The sequence below is a fragment of the Lasiodiplodia theobromae genome, assembly GCF_012971845.1.
Source record: "Lasiodiplodia theobromae strain AM2As chromosome Unknown scaffold_47, whole genome shotgun sequence".
In the NCBI taxonomy this organism is placed as follows: domain Eukaryota; kingdom Fungi; phylum Ascomycota; class Dothideomycetes; order Botryosphaeriales; family Botryosphaeriaceae; genus Lasiodiplodia; species Lasiodiplodia theobromae.
The window spans coordinates 173,471-198,158 of record NW_023336527.1 but is presented as its reverse complement, the minus strand read 5'-3'; the positions used below and the strand labels follow the sequence as shown (position 1 = coordinate 198,158).

The following is a 24,688-nucleotide window of genomic DNA, read 5'->3' as shown; positions in this document are numbered from 1 at the left end:
GTTAGTGTTTGCGAGATGGTGGTGTAACGGCGGAATAACACTTTGGGTGGTCTTGATTATCTCTGCTCGCCAAGGCCGGGGTGAGAACCAGAGGAGGTGGACGAGCCGTGTGTTGGGTACCGGAAACCCAGCAGCAAATACCTCCCTTGGCAATTGCGCTTGCCCACACCGCGCATAGAGTTTTCACGTGACAGTCTCTAGGGCTCGGTGCAGAGTCGAGGTGCTCTAATCCCTCTTTCAAGTATCAGCTGATTGAAGCGGGTAGGGATGAATAGGGCCGAGTCGCTGTTAGGAAGACTCTTTAAATTTGATGTCTCCTGCAATTAGCTTCTGGCTGTGGTGGCAGTAGAAGTCAACATCTCATGCGCGAGCCAAAAAGTAGCCTGCTGAAGACCCCAAAGTCCAACCTGCAGGCTCCACGCTATCGGGCCAAATCTGCTACGGCCCACCAACCACCACCAGTAGCTCAAACCCAACCCAGTATCCTTCGCATTCATGCGCGCGACCGTACGAAACCACCGAAATCATGGCTAACGAGAAGGGAGACGCGCCGCAGGCTATGCTTGACACGCAGCTTTACGTCACCGTCTTACCCAGCCTTTAAGATCCTCCCAACCCAAGAATTAGCAGCGCTAGGCTTCCAACTCCATCGCACGGGAGTGCTACGCGAGAGAAGGGCACCCAGGCGCCATCAAGAATCAAGACGAAAAAGAGCATAATAGAGGCCTGGTGAGGATTACTAGCCAGCCAGCCAGCAATAGCCGGACGCGTTAGCAGCCGAGTTATACAGCAACGACCGCGCAGATGTTAACGAAGAGGCAGATGATGTCTTTTGTTTCCCAGCTTGATGATGATGATGGGAGGACACGAGCTGGCTAGACCTCAATGACGGGGACTTCTACCTTTGGAAAAAGACGAAGACAACGGTGCTATCTCTATTGATTCTCTCGTCCCGTTGAGTGTATACAGATATAGAGGCTTTATCAGATTAAAATTTTAGTCTTGGGGCCAGGTGAGGAGCCTGCCGTTGGATCGGCGATCTCTATGGTTATCATCTGCCCCCGGTGCCTTCCACGCCCCGAACTTGCTTCCGCTCGGGTAGATAATGACGGAAAGGGAATGTTGCCAGGTTGGTAGCAGTACAAAGTGACGGTAGTAGCAGCGTTGCTGTCGATTAATCTGACACTCTTTGTATAGATTTCGAGCCCTCGTTTCTAAACAGGGCTAGCTTGAATGCACCCACCGTTCGATAATATGCGCCCCATCGCTCTGTGAAACGCTTCCGTACAGCTCACTCTCGCAGCCGAACCTCAGCGCGGAATAACGACAAGGGGATGCATATATTATTCCAGGAGTGCGATAGGTTGAATTCGGCGGTACCACAGGCCAGGATTTAGGTTTTCCATGAAAAAGAAAAGCAACTTTGCGCCGGTCATCGGAAGCGCAGGCCCCCTGCAGACCACGGGTCAACTGACCGCGTTTATTGGGTGGCTGAAAGAGCTCCGCGATGGTATGAAACGTCTAGGCTTGAACCCGTGTGCTGCAGGCGATTTTCGTACGTGCTACTCTGGTGGTGCGGTGGCGTTGCTGCCCGGAGATCAATCTTGGAATGTGGCAGGTTAATAGCTGCGTGTTTCGTTGTTTCGGAAGCCCCTCGTGTATGCGTGATTAAAAAGACTTTCACTCAGGTCGAAGAAAATGGAAATAATATCCTTGCGGCAGCGTGAGGGAAGAGCGATAAGAACTCGCGTCGGCGCTGCTACCCACTGCCAATCTGTCGTCTATTTGTAAAATTTCACGGAGAAGAAAAGGGCGGTGGTGTGCGCTGGTATGTTTACAATCCCCTCACTCTGTGCGGAGCTTTGGTAGACTAATCAACTTGTGTACTTATCATTGTCGCAATAGGACATCTATCCATTGTAGGCACCTATACAGCCCACAACGATGTTTTACTCCTGCAATCCCTCCATCGAAGCAGTGAGGCCAAGTATATAGACGCTGCTATCTATGTACTTGGTCTGGCACCGGTGCCATATCCGGTTCCGGAGTGGGCAGCCAGGGCAAAAAGTTTGCTTGGTTACGGTTATGGGCAGAAGTCATACCTACGCACCCGCTCATGGTATGACAGCATGACGATACCCATTGCAATGCCGCAGGCTGCCAGTGTACGCACCGGCGTTTAGCTACTACCCAGTAGCTGGGCCTTTTGGATGGGGATATCGGTCTCGAGGTATGTGAGTTTCAGATACAATCACAGCTCTTCCATTTCCGCAAATGTTGCATACCGCAGTTCGGCACAATTAGAAAAGCTCCCCAAAGTTCACCACTGATGATACCAGAGAATGTCTCTTGAGGTGTCGAGAGGACTGTCGGACACCTTCCGTCGAGAGCGGAGTCGACGAAAAGCCACGGGCCGCGCCAGCGAGACCAACCACCACGCCGATCTCAGTCAGGGAAGGGATTCCAGCGACTCGAACACGCTAATCAGAGCATCGACACCGAACTTAGAGAGCAGGAGCTCGGTAAAATTATCACGAAATTCCCCCCCATCCTCTCCAGCGCACGAGCATGGCTAAAGACGCGATTGGGAGAATAATCGGGGCTAGGCGGAGCGGACCTTGATGTGGAACTTCTACTACATCCACGGTGAGCCGCACGTCGCTGACGACCCTGAAGAGGTGGCGATGCTGCCCCAGCCCTTCGGTCGTGCAAGGAAGTTCGACAATTATTGCTTAGACCCTAGTCCGACCATGAAGGCATTCTTGAGGCTGAGAATTGCTCTGAGTGATCCCTGTTGTATTCATAGGCTGGATGTTCTGAAAGAAGCGAGTCCCAAGCCCAATGAGGAAGCACGGCAATCTTTTGCTCTGCTGCAATTGCGGAGAAGGAATGTCGTCAGCAATCTTTCTGACGACTGGTCCTGATATGACGCGGTTGAAGAAAATTTCAGCGAACCTAAAAGCCGTTCGGCTAGTTACTAATTTGCGGCTGGCGATACTTTTCTCGTGCTCAACGAAGACGGTGATGCTCGAAGCGTATCGTGGTGGGGGGCGCCGTCCTGGATGAGTTTCAAAGGGGAGGCTGCTTCCAAGAAATGGAGCTGTACATCAATTCTGAGAGCCAAGAATACCCGAGAATAGCGGGGGAGACATTGCGAATGGAAGGGAACCTCTGGCAGAGCTCGAAGAGGGTACGGCTGTTGAAGTATCAAACTTGACCTCTCTATACATAAATACAATACAAACTCACGCCCTTCGCCATCTTGGCGACAGGGGTCACGACTAATCAGTCTGTACAACATACTCTGTGTAGTCTGCCTTGTCGTGATTCATTGTTCGTTCTTTATTTTTCTTCATCTGGCAGGTCCGACTTCAGGCTCTGGATGGGAATCAGTGCACATAACAGCCCGACCTTTCTATATAAATGCTCTGCAGGACAAAGAACTCAGAGTATTAAGTGGCAGCTGAGAGATAACGGTAAGAGGAGAGAAATTAAGAAAATGGAAGATGAAAGAACTGCGATAGAGGGCCAGAGGCAAATGCTTCTGTGTCACCATGAAAGTCGTAGCTAAACGGCCCAAACGCTTCCCGCATCCTCCGTCCGCCGACAGTCCTGTGCATCCCGCCCAAATGCCGGACATGCACGTCACGACATCGACTCCAGTGAGGGAGACTTCACTGGCGATGCTTCCGCCGGGGCCGACGATTTCAGGGAAGAGAGCGTTGCCGACGGGCGCATAGTATCATCGACGAGGATGTGTAGGTAGGTGCAGGCGGTGAGACACGCCTGGGGAAGACGATGAGAGCCTCACATGCGGCGCTTCTGAGGACATGCTGGTGGCAGCTGCCACAACTCTTAAGTCTACCACGCTTTTGCCGGCCGCATGGGCATGTCTGCGCAGTTGTCAACGTATAAGAGATGTAAAAGCTGTCCTGCCATCCTGCCTTCTGCCCCGGGATCGTAGTCTAAAAAGACACATTCAGGCCGCCAGCAATTGAAATGGCCAGCCCTGCAAGAATCTGCAGCGAGCAAAATTGATTCGTTGAAGTGTTGAAAAAGGAAACTTCATTTTTTGTCGTTGTTAGAAAGTGGAAAAAAAAAAGACAAACAAGCGAATTATTTATAGCTCATCAGCTGCCTTCATGTCTGCTTCCAGTTTGCTTAAGGTAGCCCTGAGGCGAAGCCTTATCGTTTGTATCCACTGAGCGGCCTTGTGCTTGATCTTCTGGGCTTCCTCGAGACGCGATCGAGTAAGAGAATGGATATCAGAGGCGGCTGCTACAGCGGGATGAGTGGCTTTAATATGAGTTTTATGCGTTTTTAGTTCGGCCTGGAGAGCCTTCTTTCGCGATTCTGCGCCGACAATGAATCCGTCCAGTAATTGCTTCAATGCAGCATCATCATCCGGGTGGCTGGTGCGGCTTTAGGTTGCTCTTTCGAGCATTGACTTTCAATGCTCTATATCTGACCCAGTAGCTTCCAGGTCTTCTCGTTATGGTAGCTTTGGCGGTCTCCACACGATGAGAGAGGCTGGACAGGACCTGAGAGGCCTCGTTCGCAAGATCCAAATTCGTCGATAACAACTTGCAGACTTTGGCTACTTCAAGGTATCGTTCCGAAGTAATGAACTCTGAGTTCAAACCAAGCTCTGGTATCTCGGGTGGCGAGTAGGCGGGTGAAGTGCCATTAGCTTGGATGGCGGAGCTAAATAAGAAGCGCCATAGTCGCGCATCGGTCTTGGTTGGGACATTCCTCTTGGCTGCGATGTATATGAAGTGTACTCGGGCGAATACGCCACAGCTTACAACATCGTCTTTCTCCTGCTGGAATGCCTGCGCCACAATATGTTCAGATTAATACTCTGTTGTCAAAAGGAATCCACATTTTTTTTGGTACCTGTATAGCGTCGCATAACTCCCATGAGTTGTCCCGCTGTAGGCCGATTGAAGCCATAATGGCTTTAGCCACTTGGAGGAGGTTAATGCGCGAGCTGAGTGATTTCATCGAGTCAAAAGACGTAACTCTTCTTTCGGTGAGATTGAAGTGAAGTAGTAGCCAATGCTGCTGCTTACAGAGGTGCAGTGGAACAAACACTTCCGTAGCACCCCGGACATCGTAGTGCCGATTTTCAACCCAGTCATCCCAGGTTCGACTTCCGGCTGCCAGCCGATCACCGAGATCGAAGAACACTGTATCTGGCGGGGCAAATACTTGAAGGACGCGGAAGATGGCTGTGTTCCCCAGCCAGTTTACCCCCTTGAGCTGATGGAGCGCCAACGAAATAATCTCCAACTCATCACTGGGGATGTCGTCCGTCTTCTGCAGCTCCGTTGCCGCGACATCTGCAAGCTTTTCTTTAGGAAAATGCGGGGAGGTCACGTCAGGAAGGGGCCAAACGGAATTTGCGGGTTTTAGTGGCAGTTTAGGAGCGGAGTGGGTCTGAGGGTCTGGTTGTGTGAACGCCAAAACCGACTGCACATCTTTGGAAAGATCGATGAGCCATTAGTAAGGTTTGTAACACAAACATGCATTTCCTGCCTCTCCTCCCCACCGACCTCAAGGACTTCGCTGACGCATATCAGCTCGTAGCCAGCGACGGTTCTGCACTGCAACTGCATGGCCTCCATGTTGCGGTAAACGGCTCCCGCCGCGTGGTTTATGACATTGCCCACGTAAATCTAGACAGATTGGGTATGTTCCTTGCAGATGCCTCCATCGAGTGCACGGTTGTGGCAACGGTTAGGCTCGTGACGGCGTGTACAAGCAGGCTTGTTGCCTGAAAGGGTGGAGCAGTGGCCATCGTCATCGTGGCCGCCATGATGATCACGACGGCCGCAGGCGTAGTCGCAAATCGCGACGTTGACTGTAACACTCGTATGATTACAGCTTGAGCCTATAATTTCTCCGAATATCGGCACTCTACAGAAGTGTGAAAGGGCTTTGGCTGCAGATTGGAAACTTAGGTGAGCTATGATAGGGTGGTGGTTTTTTTTTTTTTTTTTTTCGAGCATGAGATCGGTTAAGAGTGTCCATTCCCATTCACATGGTGAAGGGACTCGTCCCGGAGTGTTCTGCCACTACCCCCCATCATCGCGCCGCTGAGAGTTTCTGATCTGCCTCCAACGGTGCCGGCGCTGTGTCCCGGCTGATGGGCTGAATTATATCCCAAATCAGCTACCAACGACTGTTTATTTTGGAACAAGACTTACCGAGACAACTGGAGGCCGGTCAGGAGCTTGTTGCAGCGAACAACATCATCTGACCTGAAGGCGAGGCGGCCCGTGCCATTCTCCAGAGTACCCTTGCACTGTTGAGGCGACGATTCCATTGTCAACGGTCTTGGGAGTGACAGAGTATTTTTTGTCAGTTTAGATGCGACAGGCCAGGCAAATAATTGACCTTCGCTCTGTCTAATCAAACAATCTACCCCGCAAGCGCCAAAGTTTTAATTTATTAATGCGCAGCGAATTAATAAATCAGAATTCCTTTTCAACTGCAACAAACCGTGAAGGTGGAGCATAACAATAAACTCTAGCTATATTGCGTCGCCGTTATTCAGCAAACACACAATCTCAGTGTCGGATGAAAGTTTGCTGTCTGCCCGTGTGGCATTCTATAGAACAATTTACCGCAGGTAATTATATGCCCCTTTCTACTCGCATCAGTCCGCATGGCCAGATGCTCTACGACATCAGCAGGGTTCGCGCTTGATCTGCTTACCAAGCGCACGCGGGGTCCGGGATGTCCCTAGGGTAATTAAACAAAGCGGGCCTGCCTGCGCTTAGCTTGCTCGACTGCTTAGCAAGTACTTGTCAAGCGAAGAAATGTCATGTTCCTCCCTCAATAGGTTTAGGTTATATTATAAGCGGAATTTCCGGTGCTACGGCTCCGGAGAGGTCGTTATCTTTATTATACGGAGCTGGAGCCCTAAGGATACCCCTTAAAGTAAGAATCTAATGATGCAGAAATATGGCGTATGTATGCTGACAAGCGATTGAGCTTGAAACCTGATCAACCAGATCCTCAAAGGCCGCTTGAAATCCGCTTCCGCTTGCTGCAAACCCTGGACATCAATACAGTTTTACCTGTATGACATCGATTGATTCTCCGCGCACTGTGCCTGCCCCTTATTGTTTTGCTGCTTTATTTAAGAGCATCAGGCGATCCTATTTTTGTCTAGGCGTGGGAAAACACCGCTCCCGGTGCGCCTTGGAGTCTCTTGTAGTACTCGGAGATTGTAGGCAAACGATCTCGCTGGGCTTGCGTCTCCGTCAATGGAGAAGATTGGGTCGTTAATGATGCTTTTACCTTTGTCCTGCACTGCCTGTTGGCTTGGCCCAGAACGTTAGCCGGGTCTGAGGGGATATCTGTGTTGCGTATTAACCGAAAGAGGTAAAGATATCGGGTACGAAAGTAAAAGGAAGAAAAAGAGAGTTCACTATTAGACTATAGAATAACGACTGAATATTTATATTACAAAGAGAGAAGCTTAAATATATGACTAGCATGTGACATGATACTTTAATAATCTGGGATCTGGATGTTTATCCAGATGTTGAAGGGCGGCGGGGGTATGATGGTCGTAACTAAAGCCTCAGCAAGTTTACATCCCTCCGTGACTCCAAACGAACCGCCTTCTGATTTAAGGTTTGTCGTGGTATAATCGCACAGCTTGTTTGTCGAGATTCAGGAGAAGCGAGTATTCTTGCTTGGTTCCAACTCAAAACTGGAATAGTACGATGGTAATAAGAGATTGCTTGAAAGCTTGAACTATAAAAGGATGGAGCAAACCGCCGAAAGTGGCCGATTTTACCTCTTCTTTCCGTGAACACCGAAATCGTCTACGTGGCTGGTTCGGTGATTACTGTTCTTTTTTATCGTTTCTTCAACCAATTTTCCAAAAAGTGTCCTAGTTACGGCTTGATTGCTGATGATTGGAATCGTAAAATGATTAAGATGAACTTTGGTATGAACTCAGCGATCCACAGGAACTCCGGACAGTAACTTGTAGAACTAGTGCAGTACATGGCTTGTATTATAATCTAAACGCCACTTACATACACAGAGTCCGTTTGTCCCTCGTATGTGTGAATAAATTGGGGGAATTGCATTGGAGAGAAGCGATGACGCGATCGTAAGATAGTGAGAAGGTTGACGTAGTTTAAATTTGTGCAAACATGGGCGTCCATCGATGATGCAAATGAAAGAGAGTGGCGATAGATCCAGGCAGAAAAAGGTGCCAAACAATAATGGAAGCGCATGAACCCCCCTTTCTCTGTCGTCGCCGAAAGCACCAGTCGGACCGAAACGCTACCAGGGATCACAAAGGTCGCGCTAGCAGGGGCTTCGCTTTAACAAACTAACGCTTTTGGGTAATAAAGATGGTTTAGCTCCCCTCTAGTGCTGACAAGGACGGGTCGCACGATGCGCCGAACTTCTGCAGGATGAAGCGACCATCGTAGACGATGTCCAGCACAAACGGAGAAAACCAAGTCGGGCGTTCGAGACGTCGACGAGTATTCACCGCCACCGATGCCAGCAGGAGTGCTGCAGGTAGTTCCCAGGTCGACGAATCGGAGATGAAAGTGCGTGACGAGTATTGTTCGCGGCGCATGCTGGATTAGACAGGTGAGGGATTGTAGACGTCGAAACGCGCAAAATGCGACAAGAACAGTCCATAAGCACAAGGGCAGTATGCATCTGGACACGCCACAAAAAAAAAAGGGAAATCCAGGATCCTTGGAGAAATCAGATACGAAGGCCATCTAGCCCGCACAGGTCGTGTGCACAGTAAATCTGAGGCGTTTTGGTTCTCTGGCACGTCACGCCGCTCGCGAAGGCCACGAGATTCTTGTGGAAAGCGAACGAATGAAGCATCACAACATCGGTGAGCATCCCGGCTGGCCCCTAAAAATCTCGCAGAGGCCTGGGTTGTGAAAGTTACGCTGCTCAAGCATGGCTGGGGCTCCACGAGCAGCTCCTTTTGTTCGCAAGCCTACTCAGCGCCAATCATTCATTCGGCGGAGCGAGACTCTGGATGACAAAGAGCGCAAACGGTTTCATGCTGCTGTTGGCACGGACTTCAAACGCGAGCCTTTTCGCTACGAAACAGGCCAACCGTGATGTAAGTTCAAATTTCACTCGCGAGCGCCAGAATGGACATAATCGAGGTCCGGCTATTTTTCATTGCGTCCTCGCTCATCAATCCGTGTAGAGATGCCAGTAATCTAATGTAAAACCGGTTTGCCATAATCTGCCCTCGCCCGTCGCCCATCTGCACACGCACGGCTCTTCAGGGTTTCCGCCAGGTGTCGGCCACAGCAATGGCTGCTCCAGCATCCTGGCGGTAAAGACGCCGATCAAAGCAGGTGCAGCCGTGATTGCCTCTCTCTCTGAAACAGTCATGTCGGCTGGCTACATGGCCAGCTCCGTCTCTCACTCCTTCAAGTTTCTGCCCACAGCCATCACCATCACTCCACCCACCCTCCTCGCCCGAATTCCACACTGCAACACTACCCCGCGCTGCCACAATAGAACCCGCGCGTGTATGAGGGCGAGAGAGAGAGAGACGGAAAGGAAATATGAGGATGGTGCGGGTAGGCACCATCTGCCGATAGCCGGCTGCGTTTGCTACAACATGTCGATTAGGCTTAGTGTAGTTTGCTTGGACGCATATCGTCCGAACCCACCGTAGCTACTAATGCATCATCCTTTAAACCAATGTTCCCCAACCATTCATCATCCGCCTTCCTCTCTTGCCGCTGACGGTGACTTCTCTCGATTGAAGTATCTGCACTTCCACGGCGCTCCTGCTTTCGCTCGACTGTCTCGAACAACGCGTGCACCATTTCTCCGTGAGTCTATCCATCTATCCGAGCAGTTCTCTCGCCCATTAACCTTTCAGGTACGAAGCCACCCACCGCATATCCCTCACCTTGCGCCATGCCAACCACACCCGCCGGGACCCCCGTCGACAGGGTCGTCCAGGACCTCCTCAATGATGATCGCAACCGCCTCCAGCTGCAGACGGTGCCAAGCCACGTCATTAGGGCTTATGTTTATGGGTCGTGCGCATACCTAAAGGACCTCCCAGCTCGATACGACATGGCCCTCTTCGCCTCTGTGCTGCACATGATCCGTAGGATCAGTACCGGCTTTCTGGCTACAGAACCATCCTTCCGCCTCGCCGAGATGGATACCTTGGCATACCAGTGCGCGATGAACGTGAAGCTCCCTGAGGATCTGCTGTTGGAGGGGCTCGAGTCTCTCTTGTGGAGGCTACGAGAAGAGCTCGTGCATGGCGGAGGCATCAACGTGCCTGGCGCCGCTTATGCTCTTGAATCCGTCTACACAAGATCCCAACAAACGAGCTTTCATACCGCCTTGGTTGACTTCTGCCCTGGGTGCGGCAACGTAGATGGCAGCGACGTGCCTGCAAGCCTTCTTCACTGCGTGGGTGTCGTCGACAATCCCAACGCAGACCTGGAGCTCCACCACCGACCATCCGACGGCCCCGTCGACCCAGACCTTCAGTCATGGTTTGACTTCGCACCGGCCATGCGGCCCCCATCGTTCCCAACGACGCAGGGCTGTGAGCATTGCGAATCAGACTCGCCGCTCAGCAGCATCAACATCGTCACCGATCGCCCCCCCGTCCACCTCACGCTCGGCCCATCATTCAGCCCGGCCAAGATCGACACGGATGCGATCATCAAGCTCACCGTCCGCCGGGACCCCGTCAATTCTCCGGATGGGTACGACGTGTACTATCGCTTCGAGTCCGCCATCGCGTACGATTGGGACACCGAGGAGTTCTGCTATTATTGGGTTGATAGGGTTGATGATGATGATGATGGTGGCCGCGGCGGCGAGGTAGTACAGCTGCACAAGTACAGTCACTTGGAGAGCCCAGGCGTAGTTCGTCGGGTGCAAGACGGCCTACCGACACCGCTGAGGTTCGCGGCCCTTCTCTTGGAGAAGGTGTCCGCCTGACTTTTGGGGGCAAACGTTTTCTCTATGGCCACCGCGCATGGCCGGTTGTTTCTCGAGCGAGGTGGAGACGTGGGTTTCCCATTGCGTCACGGAGGAGGTTTCTTTGGTGGCGGAAAAAAGTTGAAAGACTTTTACCAATCAGCCACCGGGATTGACGAAGGGCGGAAGAGGAGTTTGGAATTGGCTTAGGAAATCATTAATGTAGAAAATGGAGAAAAAGTCTTACGAGGGCAATTGATACAGTCTAACAGCAAGCTTGCAACGCTCAAAAAGGAAGAGCACAGTGGACGGCTTCTCTCTAGAAAATTCCTCAAAGTGTTTGATCAAACACTATGAGAAGATTTAGTCAGATAGATACGTTGTTGTGTTGCGCAGGAGGCCAATCTGCATAAGCGTCGGTACGAAACAGGTTAAAGGTGGCGTCGCCGAAGGCATGCTCCAGATAACCTCGTAGGGCGCGGCCCACCTCAATAACTCAAACAGCATGCAGAATAGTACAGGCGAGGAGTGTGCCGAGCGCTTTGCGAGGGATACGAACGCCCGGGAAGCCTTCCAGAAAGCTGCTCAGGAGGCCGCAAAGAAGGCAACCCAGGGAGCGGTTTAGGAAACAATCCAGGGAGCTACCCAGGGAACCTTCCAACAAACAGTTAAACCGGCAAGCGAAGAAGCCAACCGGAAAGCCGCTCAGGAAGCAACCCAAGGAGATATTTAGCAAGTGATCCAGGATACCACTCAGGACATCAATCGTGAAAGCACTCAGGAATCTGCTCAAGGGTCTACTGAACAGTATTCATCCACCAATACCCGGCTCCCTATTCTCCCTTCAACTTCTCGTCCGTATCGAGGAGTGGAAGCTCGCATTCAGGAAGAGAGACGAGCATGTCAAGTTTATTCATGTTAGTGGCGTGGAGCTCGGCAGAATTACAGCCTTTGTGGGCATGTACATTTTGTTAAAGTGCCTGAGAAGAATCTCAGGGTGGAGCAATGGGACGGTATGGCGTTCTATGATGCTCCTTAGGTGCCTGAGGCTTTTGACTCATCCGGGAGTGGGGTAGGAGGTCACCCTGGTCAATTTCCCCGCCTTTATGGCCATGGTATATTAGAAGTTGACGGCTCTGTCTTATTTTAACCAAAGCAGGCATTTGTTAGTAAATCGAATTCTGAACTGCGTATGAAGTCGGGCGTCACCGGGCGCGGATTTTCCTAATTTCTATCTCCCTCGGTATTAAAACGCGGGTATTAGGCCGTGTAAAAAGCATTCGTATTATACAGACAGATTCGGATAGAGGAAGAGAGTGAGAGAGTATTGTGCTATTATGCCCATTTCGATGCGTCTTTACTGGGCTGGTATCACGCGCTCGCTACCGTCCCTCGCACGCACTTAAAAATGCAATCTTGGAGGAAGCCAAGGGCGTATTCCGCACGATGCTTAGTCGGAAACACCACGCTCAGGCTAGACCTACTACCTCATACATAAATGAGGTAGGAGGTAATTGCCAAACCCAGTTCCCCATTTTCTCTTTTTACTACCCAGCAGGGTGTCACATCGTCCGTCCGTTTCGGCGCCCGCGATTGGACTGATTGATTAGAGTCAATCGCGCGCGCGACGACGAATTATATAAGCAATCACGCGTGCGATTGCTTAAAGGCGTCGCGCGCGCCGAAAAGACGCGATTAAATGCACGGATAAGCACTAACCAGATATTAGTGGTGGGTAGAGAAGTACCGACCATGGTGTTGACCGCTTTACCTCTAGTCTAACCCATATATTTGAATATCCCTTCTACTCACCATCTTACCTTTTCTAGTAATTCAATCAATCTATTATCGCGTCTTAATCGCGCGCGCGATTGAGCAAGGACGGACGATGTGACAGCCTGCTCGCTCCGCAGCGAAGATAATTTTTGCCCACTGCCGCTCGCTCTGATCCAGATGCTCAATTTCCCAGTCAACGCGGATGGCTACATGTTCTTACTTAAGCTCTGGCCGGCCTGCTGTACGCAATTTGCGTATATTATACCGAGGTTGGAAGTCTGCAGGGGTGCCACTGGCCTCCGCGGGCAGGGCAAAAATCGCGCATTCTGAGGAACCTGCCGGTAGTATCATGGACACGCATTTGGAGCATCACTGGAGCGTCACGACCGTCACGATTTTCATTCATGTTGTTGAGTTTCTACTACAAATGGAATATTTCAAGGACCTCTCTGTACTGCTTGTTCACGCTTGGATGACCTCGCTTTCTTCGAAACCCTAGCGAATCTGCTGCTCTACCAGAGCACGAGCTTCGGGCGCTCCCCTTGCCGTTGTTCGCCATTTCAAATACTGCCAGGCCGGCTCGATTACATCCAGATTGGGTGAGTTGTTTGGCCACAGTAGCCGTTCAATGTCGTATTTTAAATAAACGGTCTTCCGGTAGTCCTGTATCCTGCTGGGTAATGCTTTTTTGCGAACCTGCACCTCAGCGTGCATGAATTTGTTGAGGCTGTTTCGCATGTCACTGCTCTTCGCCACTTCTTCAGTGGCGCCGCATCTTCTGTCGTCTCTTGGTTCAACGCAAACACGGTGCGCCGTGATGCTTATAGCATCTTGAGAATCTTCTCAGCTTGACCTCTGAGGGCGTGCTCCCGTTCACCTAACCTGATTGCCGTCGTGTTAACAACTCTCCATATCTCTTTAGCCATTTTCCCATCATCATCTTCACCAGGCCTTTGGCCTGCATCCGGTAAGATATAATGTTCGAGTAAATGCAGCATTTTGCCGTGCTCTCCGCGGTACTGCAGATGCTTGGCAAAGTCGAGGCGCAACCGCATTAGCTTGGTGGCGTTGAGTCGGGCTGCCAAAGCAATGGCCTTTTGGTACAGAGAGCTTGCAGACGGTGTGCAGGGGCCGGTTCGTCCGAGTTCAGCCCAGCAGGCACATGTAGCAGCTTGTGTAAGCATGTCGAGCAGCACCTCCTGGCTAGCTTTATTACCGGCTGCGGCAGCCATTTGGCGGGAGATGGCGGCGTCAAGGATACTCAGGGCTTTGGTATAACTGTGCCGGGCCGATAGAAGTCTTGCTATGTGACAGGCGAGCTCAGGGGATGGAGCAGGAACGATGACACACAGGCGGTCCAGAAGGGACTTGTCAGCATGGCATGGCCGTAAGCGGGCTGTAAGGGAAGTAAGAGTGGCTTGTTGGCTGGCATCGTTGGCGTCAAAGCCATCGAGTAGGGCTTCCAGCTCGTTCGCAGCCTGTAGCATAATTATTAGTTGCAAAGCGTTGGAGGAAGAGCAGTACCTCGCTAGAACTGGCTTCGGCGAAGATGCTATCGAGGCAGTCGTCGTCCTCTCGCGTGCGAAGCTGCCACTGCTGGTTGGTCTCGTCGTCGGCACGGATTTCGGCCTTGCCAAAGTCGAGAAGCCAAGCGTCGTTTCCGCAGATGAATATGTTGTCCTCCTTAATGTCACGGTGACAGACTCTGGCCTCGTAGTGCAGTAGACGAAGTGTCTCGCGCAAGTAAAGCTGTAGGCGCCCACGCTCGTTAGCGGATGGTAGCGGGTCAAATGCGTCCCACAGGGTAGCGCCCGGCAAGATGTGTAGGCGCAAAGCGCGGGAGTAGTATGCGGGGGAGGAATAGGTGTCGAATAGCTCGCCGACACCCTCGTAGACCCCGTAGAAGGGGCAGATGCGGCTGGAAAGGGCTGGGACGGCGGCGACGGCGCGGTAGGCGCGTAGCTCGGTGTCGAAATCGACGGCATGGAAGAACTGCTGCCAAGTCAGCGGCGGCGGGCGCAACGTGAATAAGTATGCTGACAAGCTTTAGAGCACAGGCGGCTCCACCGATGCGCGCCTCGTACACACGCCCAAAATTTCCGGCACCCAGAAGCCGAACGATGCGGTCGCCATGTGTTGCCATGTTGCCGAGCGTTTCAAGTGGACGCGTGCGTGGCGCTGTGATGGTGCCGACGGCGCGAAGACGTTGTAGGCAGAGGCGTAGAGGTGACACAGGCGCGGAGGCGCGGATGTGCAGGCGCACAGACGTGTTTGCGCGGTGCTTGCAAGTGTGGAAGGCGCTGCCGTCTTGCGGGCGGGCTAGTCTAGTTTGGGAGCGACCTGCCTTCGCTTGTGCCTCTAATGCTGTTTTCTTTGGCGCTGGCACGCGCTCCGCAATGCGGCGGCTTCAGTGTGTCCCTACTCTTCTACAGTCCCCTCTCGCAGCCGATTGCTAGCGTGGATTTGTTTTTTTTTTTTTTGCCTGTATTGTTTTTCTTCGGGCCACCCTACAAGATTGCGAAGTGTCCACTTTCTGCAGAGACAATCATGTGCGTGCGACAAATACTGAAGGAGTATCTCAATCCGTTTTGACTACGGCCATGGTGGCTTGCCAACTCGTTCCTGCATCGTGGGCGCGAGATGGAGACGTCTTGCAGATGGATTTGTAGATTCCTATCGAAGTGAAGACATCATTAAAAAACGCTTGAACAAACCGAACTTTCTTGCCAGCTTTTTCAAAAGATGGTGATTCCATCAGAAGCGCCAGAGATGGAAGAAACTTGCCTGACTAGTACGATCATACGATGTCTAGACAAGCCCAAAAGTAGAACAAACATCACCATAGAGCCTGCTGGAATTCACTCGTGGTCAATGAAGCCATTGCCTGTGTGTTTAAAGCAAACAGCTAGACCATTTATAATATCCAGTAAATCCTTTCGTTCTGATCCACCTCTGATCCGCCACAACTTCTTCTCAATCATGAATCGCAAAACACCAATGCAGTACCTGAGCCTTCCTAATCTCCAATGGGCGATAAAGCCAGGAATAACCCCTTCCACTCACGATTCGGACGTGGTAATCGACGGCTGGGAGCCCATGACTGACTTCACCCGGGACAACATCGAGAGCCTCCTCGGCCATATCTTGGGTAGAACTTACGACTTCCCTCCCAACCTCATGCCCGTAGAGCGAGCGCACCTCCTCATCAGGAACGAAGATTGTCTTGATTTTGCAGTCATCTCCTGGAATGTTGAAATCGTCAACACCGTGGTCCGTGTCGTGACCAAAGAACTTCCAGAGCCCGGTGCCCACCTTCTCTGGAGCAAAGGCGCGGCTGCGCACATTGATGGCGGGCTGACACCTGATTGGAGTGCGGTGGAAAGTACAGACCTACAGTTCACCCGGCCTGGCTGGATAGCCGGCGACAGTAAGATGTTCCCGGAGGGGTTTCCGAAAAGATCGGATGGGGAGGCCGACCACCGCAAAGCAAGGGCGTGCATCGAGCAAGTGCTCAACTACGCCAGCCGATGGAATACAAGATACGCATACCTTATCACGCCGTACGAACTCATCGTCATCCGCGGCAAGCTTGACCCAACCACACAACGGCAATTCACCACACGGGCGCTGCGGCAGCCGCCGCTGCCCGCCACCCCAAGCGCTGCCTCGCGGCAAAGACTGTCGAACATTTACGCTCCGCAGCGCACACCGACCAGCAGCATCGCTGGGACATCGTGGACGCCCCCACGCCAGCAGCAGAGGCCCCCTGCCGTCACACCCACCTCGGCGAGGAGCTCCCCGTCAACCGCTGCTGATTCTGACCGCACCTACCAGCAGTCACCGGGAGGTGAGAGACGCGCACGTATGATGAGTGCAGAGGTGGCGGTTATCCCGTGGCATAGCGACGATAGCAATGGGCTTTCAGTCAATCTTGCCATGCTCGCGATCCATGTGCTGGCGAAAATAAAGAACTCTTTGGAGGAAAGCTACCCACCGATCCATGAGGATCCGGCCTACCGTGGAGCGCTTGGTCTTGACTGAGTTGGGGGTATTCATGATTGATTGATGACTGTTTTCATTATGGTAGACAAGTAATGGAGTCACGCTTGGATTGAAATAGCAAACAAATCATGAATTTAGAGCATTAAGACAAGGATGACGTTCCACATTACCATGCAATACGTCCCCCAAGCATTATACCCCGTCCAAACTAACACACCCGGAGATTTTGACAAGACAAATACTAACGTCACCACAAAACAAGAGGCGGCCGAGAGTGCAGACGAGCTGGTAGAGCGATTATTAGAATCCCCAGACTCAGTGACCTCGAATTGGCCAAGAAAAGAGATGACCGAGCCCGGAAAAGGCATAAATAGAATCCGAAACGGCCTTTAGAAACGAAGATTATTAAGAACCGCTTCAAGGAACCGCAGGTCAAGTTTATCCAGCCCAGCGGTTTAAATTAATGTTACCGCCCAACAAGAAGGGAAAGACCAGGTTGGGAGCAGATACCGACGAGGACAATGACGTGATCTGGATTACTACCCCCAGCGACCATGATGCAAATAGGTTCACACTCCGCGGGTCCTAAACTGCACCGGGAGGCAGAGGCCGCTTGATCTCAATTCAACGACACAGAAGGCGAACCGTAAGCTGCCAATCTACCCTATATATTGGCTACTAATCGCTTGCAGAGCGGCTCTTCCGACATACGTGGAAAATTCCGAAGATTTCATTTTCCTACTCGTAGAAGAGTGATATAAGCAGCGTGTACATTACTAATATCTTTGCTCTGGAGCATTCGAATTTCTAACCCGACTCTCTAAAACTTAGCAAAACTTTTCCAGCCATACTGCGGCTAGCGACAACTACGTAATGGAGAGAGATTCTTTTCATTTATATCCTGACGCAGAGGTAGATGTGCAATCTTAAGGTCTCGGTGGTCCCAGAAGTAAACAATGGATACTACGACCTCCGTGCAGCCGACGTCGCCAGCTGTATGGATTGCAGTCATTCCAGAGATGATTTCAACCAGAACCGGGTGCAACCCCGAGACTTGGCTTTCAGTTCATCCGGAGATTCGGTTAAACACTCCACAACGGCAGATTTCGGCGGAGAGGGCCAGAGCCTTCTTCACTACCCGAAAGGTCTTTATGTGTAGATCACGAAGCTAGTAGAGGCATCCCTCGTCCCGAGCGCATAAAAGTCGGCTCGTCACGGAATCCCTAATATTGTTGACCCGTACCAATGCTCTTCAACTGTACAAAGCCCAAAAATAAAGGGTAGGTTTCTGCAATGGGACTACTGAATCAAGGAGCCTCTCTCATTTACCACCAAAGACTCCAGAACGCCACAGGAATACTACAGGGTCCCATTGATCGTAATGTCAAAGATAAGTCTCCCATAGACACTTACTTGAACGATTGCTCATCCTTCTTAGAATCTCGCGACGCTCAACCGCGAACCGCCAGGATTGCTCCGCCCAGCACCAAGGAGTTTGAAGCCTCCGTTTCAAAGACCTGTAGTATTACGATTCACAAGGTTTCTCTTCTGTGCCGTTCGGCTTTAGATCATTTCGGCACATAGGAGCCGCCCAACGGCGTTCTAATCACCAACTACTACAAGGCGCAGGATGGACTGCGACACGTGTCAGAAGAAATGTAGCTCATGCCTGCAGATAAGAAAACTCTAAACCGACTGGTCGACTCCTTTACATTTTTAAAGCACGGGAGGGATACCGCTCTCCATTACTGACTTGAGAAGGTGGAAGGGGCCTTAATAGGATCTCCACACCTTAATGACCACGAGTAGAAAATCTTGCCGCTTTGGAAATTGAGTTCCAAAGTCGTATTCCGTTGAGGCAACGACATGCCTCAAAAGCATTACATGCCCACGATCTATATCCACCTGAAGGAGACGCTGACCCACGTCCTTTTAGTTTCCGCGCTCATTGCACGTAGTTTACCTAAGACTTCATTTACCATATTTACGCAGCAACTCGCTCCCACCAGCATCTTCAACGACGTGCCGTGACCGCACTCGAACAACTCATTCTAGGCAGACGTCTAGCCTTTCCGTACCGCTTAGTATATCTCGAGGGGAAGGTGACAGCGACGCCGCGATGAGCAATGGTAGGCTTCACGCCGTCGCTGCTGGCGCAACGCGGCGTTGTACGCCCGCTGGCGAATTCTCCATGAAAGCGGAGACGGCCTGGGCTCAGAAGAGAGCAGCGGAAGCCCGACAAGACGAGGGGGCCCAAGGATGGCAGACGACGAACACAACTTCCGGTATCTTCCGATCTCCGGGGCTCGTCTTCGGGCGCCGCTCTTACGAGCTTTGGATGATAGAGGGCCAAACCCTTGACGAGTGGAGCTGATGTGTTATGTGGAGCTGGTGTGTGATGCGAGTAAACTGTCCTCCGAACGGTTGGACGGCAAAGTCACGCTACAGAAGTTGATGCATTGGCTAAACGAGATCCATCGATGGGGATGCACCGTCCGCGCGAGAGGCTACTGGGAAGATTGCAAGGCACTGTCGGCAGAGACAATCGCCAAGAAGGAGGTAACGGACGAACTCGATATGTTCATGCGCGATTGCGAGCGCCACAATCCCCCAGTAAGCCGTGCGAATGAGCGGTAATGTACGGGGGGAGATGGAGGGTAGGGACAAGGACGGCATCTGAGTGGTTTCTAAAAAAGGTTTGGTGGCTAAAGAATGCCAAGTAGGATAAAGGCTCCGACGCGAAAGCTTCAGTGATAGGGGGCAAAGCGTTCTGGCAATGGTGGCAAGTCGCGCAGATGAAAAATTTCATCATCGTAATGTTCCGAGAAACTGATAAGAAACAATAAGCATCTCTTCATTATCGTCCAGAATTTGTGGGCTGCCGCACGCCTATCCACTCTCCCATTCACATTTTGCGGCGGACAAGAATAAAAGACAACGCAGAGCAGGAAACCATTGTCTGTCAAATCTTCAACAAAGGTTTCCACGATTGCAAGATTTGTTGAGCCAAGCTCGAGTCCCAAGCCGTCAGAGTCGCCGAGAGATTTCCTGTATTCAAAGGATCATAGAGGTCCGATCAAGGTCGACGTTACATGCTTCGGCGGTGCCCTAGAATTAGCGATGATCAAATTGCCCATTGACGTTAGCTTACGCTCGGACAATTATTGCCCCACTATCGTCTATTCATCAGTCACTATGGTTCAAGAAAGACGGGCGCCTCTGCCACAAACCATCATTCTTCGTGCTGAATCGACGCCAGCCAGCTCCATCGCCTTCGTCGTCCTTTCGCACTAGACGACCTTGAAAACTCGGTCCTATCAGCTGGTTGACAACCTGCTCGACGCCTTGTATCAGGCAGAACGATCTGGATAGCGGAAGGCACAGAACCTTCCGATGGCTGCACACTCGTCCAAACCGTCGTAGCCGTCGCGGTGTGGAGGGGGGATGGCCAACGACGGTATTGAGCGTGGGGCTAGAGTGGATGAGCTTTGAGAGTGTCGAGAGGGGCCGAACAAAGTGCAAAGTTACGGACATTTCTGTTTGCGAGAGGAAATTGGTGGACGCCAAACCGGTGTGTCCAGTCAACGTAAGATTAATGGAACAAGATTGGAGAGAGGCTTGCTTTGGGTTCAAGGAAAGCGGCGAACGTCGGCGCACACAATTCGACAGGACGGTGGATGAAAGCCGTGCCGCGAGCGTTTCGGATCGATCTCTGGCAACTGAGTGTCACAAAAAGAGGAGGTATGGCGTTATCCATAGGATTGCTTGCGCCACTCGTCACCGTGATTCCTTGGCGCCGCCGGCGGGCGCCTGCGCCGAGCGCTTTCCACCCCACGTAAACGACGCCTTTGGAAAGCGCGCATCTTGAGGACTTCCAGCGGCACCGGTTTAGTCCAAGGCGGCTAAACCCACCGGCGCTTCCACCTTCACAGCAAGCAGGCGACAGGGCTGCAGCCACACATTACACCTTCTCCTAGGGCGGGCTGGTATCGGCGCATGTCCGGCCGAGGATTCGAGGGACGGGCTGGAAGGCAAGGTGAGCTGCGGTGGGACGACACAAGCTGGGTTGGCTGGCCTTGGCATGCGGGCGCTGAGGTGCTTTGAACGTCGGTGCAACACGCAGGTACATGCACGAATAGCGGCGTCGCAGGATCTCAGGCGTCCTCACCGTGACCATCATTTCCAGATCCGTCTGCGTGTGTGGCCGCGGTGTGGCTAGGTAGTGTGATCGAGAGTACGGCGGCTGCTTGGAGGTGGTGTGTTGGAATGTCGCTGGTGGATGAGGTTCAGCGACGCGGTCGGGCGATGGCTGGAAGGCTTAAAAACGTCCTGTTTGCCACTTGAGCGCGAGGGTCGGGACCTATTCACCCTTGTAGAGGCGGCATGGTCAGTAGGGTAGGAGGTGCAAGCCTCGAATGGACTGAAGAAGATGCGCGTCGTCATCTGGCACCTGCCCGAAGATGTGGGAGTTTCCGGTGGGGTCGGCGGAAGCTTTGCGAAGCTTCCGCGGAGTCCCGAGAAAGTTCCCCGCCAGAGCTCTGAGCAACATCACCGCCAACCCAAGTGGAACACCACCTATAGGTGCAACCAGAACGCGAATGAGCGGCAAGCGGAATGCACAGCGTGAGACGCTCAAGGGGGATGTTTTTTCCCTGTCTTGTGCACCTTTCCGTTGTGCGTTGGTTCGGTGTTTGGAGACGCGTCGAGCGGCTGACGTCACTGCCTAATTTCGAGCGCGTCCCAGAACTCGCAAGCACAGGACGACAATTTGCGACCGCGCCATACCGCCGCAGACTCCGCGTCCATTCCAGCCGTTCCAAGAGCGTCTTGTGATTCAACCATCCTCTCGTCGCCGTCCCGCAACAGCACCAACATGTTGCCACCAGAATTGGCCGCGGAGGTGCGGACCTTCGAGGAAGCGGCAGCAAATGTTTCATCTTCCGGCCTGTTCACCGCCTGGGAGAAGCTACATAAATCTTTTCTGGATGCGAAGCTCTCAGCGACGGACCATTTGCGCCCGGAAACACTTCGCACCGTCTCCCTGCTCTCTGCCGAGTTTGGGCGCCAGAAGCCGGTACTGGCTGCGTTGGCCGCCTCGCGCTGGAAGCTCACCGCCGAGGCGTTTGTCGACACATTTAGCCCGAAGGCACTAATGTCATGCGAGTTTGTCTCACAAGTTCGCAAGCTCGCGGACGACACCACCGTTACGTTTGCCGAGGCTGTTGAGGCCATGAAGCGGGAGCGCACGCGCCGCCTGACAACCTCCGGCAAGCCTGGCCTCCCGAAAACTCCTGACTGGACTCCGCTCGATGCTGGAAACGCTCGAAAGGGCTACTGTCCCGATGTCGTCCTGCGCCGCCCACAGAAGAGGCGGAAGACTAGCAACCAGTCCGGCGCAGCAAACGTCTCCCAGCAGGAGGGAGCTGATGACCAGGTACAAGCGAGATGGGCGAAAAATGCAACAAGCGGATGCTAATGACTGATAGGTCCACATGTCATCGCCCCCTCGGACGCCGGCCGTTATTCCTGCGAGTCCCCGTTCCCCACCCCGCACCGCACAGAGCCCACCCTCAAACCACGCTTTGAGCATGACAGACATCGAACAACCCCGGCGCGGCACAGACGTATTGGGCGATGACGACTTCGGTGGCTATGCAATGACCGCGGAGGGCCTGGTCTCTGATGACGAATCCGACAGATTCGACGAAACTCCTGCCCCACTCCGCACGAAACCAACGACCGGAGAAAAAGCATCCCAGTCCCTCGACACTGCAGACCCGTTTCTGTCCTGTGAGAAAGACTCCCTCGAGACGAGCAAGGCTCCCGTCCCGGTAGAGGTACCGACAATCAGGCACCTCCCTGAGCAACGCGATAGTGGAACCCAACGGTTCGATCGTCACATTTCCGAACCGCCTGATGGAGACACCAGCGCATATTTCCCCTCCAAGAACTTTCCACGGTTTGAGAGATTGGGGAGCAACTCCAAGGCAAGAATGTTCGGCAGTGCTGGCCCGGGCTCCAAAGAACCACCGAAATCGCCTAGTGCAGAAGCCAACGTCGTCGCTTTCGGGGCAGACGAAGACACGAGGGTCGCGAACGCGTTGAGGGCTTTGGAGGGAGATAATTGGCTTGGAGAGGAAACAATCACGTCTGTTCTGGCTCTTTTCATCCCCAATACGGGCGTACGCATCGTAGACATCGGCACAGTCCCTCCTGATGGAGCGTGGGAGAGGTGGGCATCAGCCAAGGATAGCCGCGTTCGACTCCGCAAGCCGGATGAGATGGTCATTGTTCCACTGTTTGACCCACAGCGAATGCATTGGCAACTTCTGGCATTCGAACTGACACGTAAAGACGTCGTTATCACCGCCTACGACTCCATGGTCCTGAGAACCGACACCACTGAGCTTGCCGCGCGATCCATCGCGAAGTTCCTGGGTTTCAGTCCGGAGCGCAGTTTGCGTTTTCGCCGCGATCCAGGAGTGCGCGGTCGGACTCCACCCGTTAGTGAACGTTGATGCTAATATGCTGTAGGCACTTCAGCAAACCAATTCGCATGACTGTGGCATTTTTGTGATAGTCCATGCGCTCTTCACCATCGCCCGGAGCAGCATACCCACCTCGGCTGACGGCAGTCTGTGGCGCATGTTTTTCCGCTGCTGCCTGCAGAAGGAGCGTCTTCAGCAAGAGGTAGATGCAGCACTGGCATCAATGGAGCACGTGCAGGAACGGCTCGGACCCCAACTCCTGAAAGACCATGCTACTGCGATTGCTCGTTGCAAGCGCTTGAAGCATGCAGTCTCCCAGGCCGACGAGTTCTTCAAGGTGGTACTAATGGTGAAGCACCGAGCGTCGGAGGGTTCGCAGAAAATCCAGGATGCTCTCAGCAGCGTGACGCACCGACAAAATATCATCCGCGATCTCGACCGCATGCTCGGACCTGACCTCGACGACGCGGAAACGCAAGCCCGCGACCTTCTGCAAACCGGACTTGAGAGCGTATCTCGTCGCTGCAAAGATATGCAGCAGTCGGGATTTGGTGCGACTTCGAACGCTGGTGGTAATATTGCATCCTTTGTCAATGTTGCATCTCAGATTCACTTCAAATTTCAGCTTGCATACACTGAGGCAAAGGACTTCCTCGAAGAGATGGATGAGAAAGTAGGTGTAGCCACAAGGGAGGCAGAAGCGCTTCTCCAGTACTCCAAGGTGTTGAACGGCTGAGATACAACTTAGCTGAGAGTCAGAGGATCGCTGTACATGATGGCTTGTGCGTTATCGGATCCAAGTATCAGAGGGCTGTATAATTTGCCGTGTAGTCAAGCATTACGAAATAAGTTTGTTCGTTCCATGCAACCACGCGTAGAAGACATTTCGTGGTGTGTTATCTACGATCACTTCCGCAGTTCTTAGAGATGTACTAATGGCTGTTGAGCAATTGTCCCTTTAATCTCTGCGCAGCCGTCACGAGCTTACCGGATTGCGAGTCGAAGTCCGCCATTTGCTCACAGAAGAAGCAGAAGGTGGTCATCCTCCACGCCCTTTTTCCCCACTTATCATCCTCGGTACATGCATGCCAACTGCGCCGGCTCTGCAGATTTCATAGCCTACCCATCTCGGTGCAAGTTTCACTGGTCCGGGGGTGGGCACAGCATACTTGAGAACGATTTTCACCCCGGGTAACTGTTTTTCGGACTTGGTTCATTTGTCAAACGGGAGCGTATATAAGTTGATACATTCTCTCACTTTCATCAGAAGCTATTCCGGCAGTGTGGCGGTACTTGCGTGGTTCGATGTATATGGTATGTTGTCGTAAGGGAAGAGGACAGGTCACACAAATGAGAGAAGGGACAAGACTCCGGTATACGGGTCAAATGGGTCGAGGCCGCTTACCAGGACCGCTACAAGACGTTTAACAGATTGAAGACAGGAATAGTGA

General features: G+C 52.5%; 4 protein-coding genes across 4 annotated transcripts; 3 read left to right on the top strand and 1 right to left on the bottom strand.

Moving 5' to 3' along the window:
• Positions 1-9,942: 9,942 nt before the first annotated feature.
• LTHEOB_11347 (Signal transduction protein with Nacht domain) lies at positions 9,943-10,992 on the top strand (the record flags this gene model as incomplete). The annotated part of the gene is made up of 1 exon (XM_035508093.1): positions 9,943-10,992. One exon carries the CDS (start codon positions 9,943-9,945, stop codon positions 10,990-10,992), a length of 1,050 nt encoding a protein of 349 aa, XP_035366564.1.
• A 2,576-nt stretch (positions 10,993-13,568) lies between these two features.
• LTHEOB_11346 (Serine threonine protein) lies at positions 13,569-14,880 on the bottom strand (the record flags this gene model as incomplete). Its single annotated transcript, XM_035508092.1, has 3 exons — positions 13,569-14,225; positions 14,272-14,739; positions 14,836-14,880. 3 exons carry the CDS (start codon positions 14,878-14,880, stop codon positions 13,569-13,571), a joined length of 1,170 nt encoding a protein of 389 aa, XP_035366563.1.
• Positions 14,881-15,744: 864 nt separating this feature from the next.
• On the top strand, positions 15,745-16,788 carry LTHEOB_11345 (uncharacterized protein; the record flags this gene model as incomplete). The annotated part of the gene is made up of 1 exon (XM_035508091.1): positions 15,745-16,788. One exon carries the CDS (start codon positions 15,745-15,747, stop codon positions 16,786-16,788), a length of 1,044 nt encoding a protein of 347 aa, XP_035366562.1.
• Positions 16,789-21,622: 4,834 nt separating this feature from the next.
• LTHEOB_11344 (uncharacterized protein) lies at positions 21,623-23,973 on the top strand (the record flags this gene model as incomplete). Its single annotated transcript, XM_035508090.1, has 3 exons — positions 21,623-22,183; positions 22,236-23,231; positions 23,284-23,973. The coding sequence occupies 3 exons, from the start codon at positions 21,623-21,625 to the stop codon at positions 23,971-23,973; spliced, it is 2,247 nt and encodes a 748-aa protein (XP_035366561.1).
• Between the last annotated feature and the right edge of the window lie 715 nt (positions 23,974-24,688).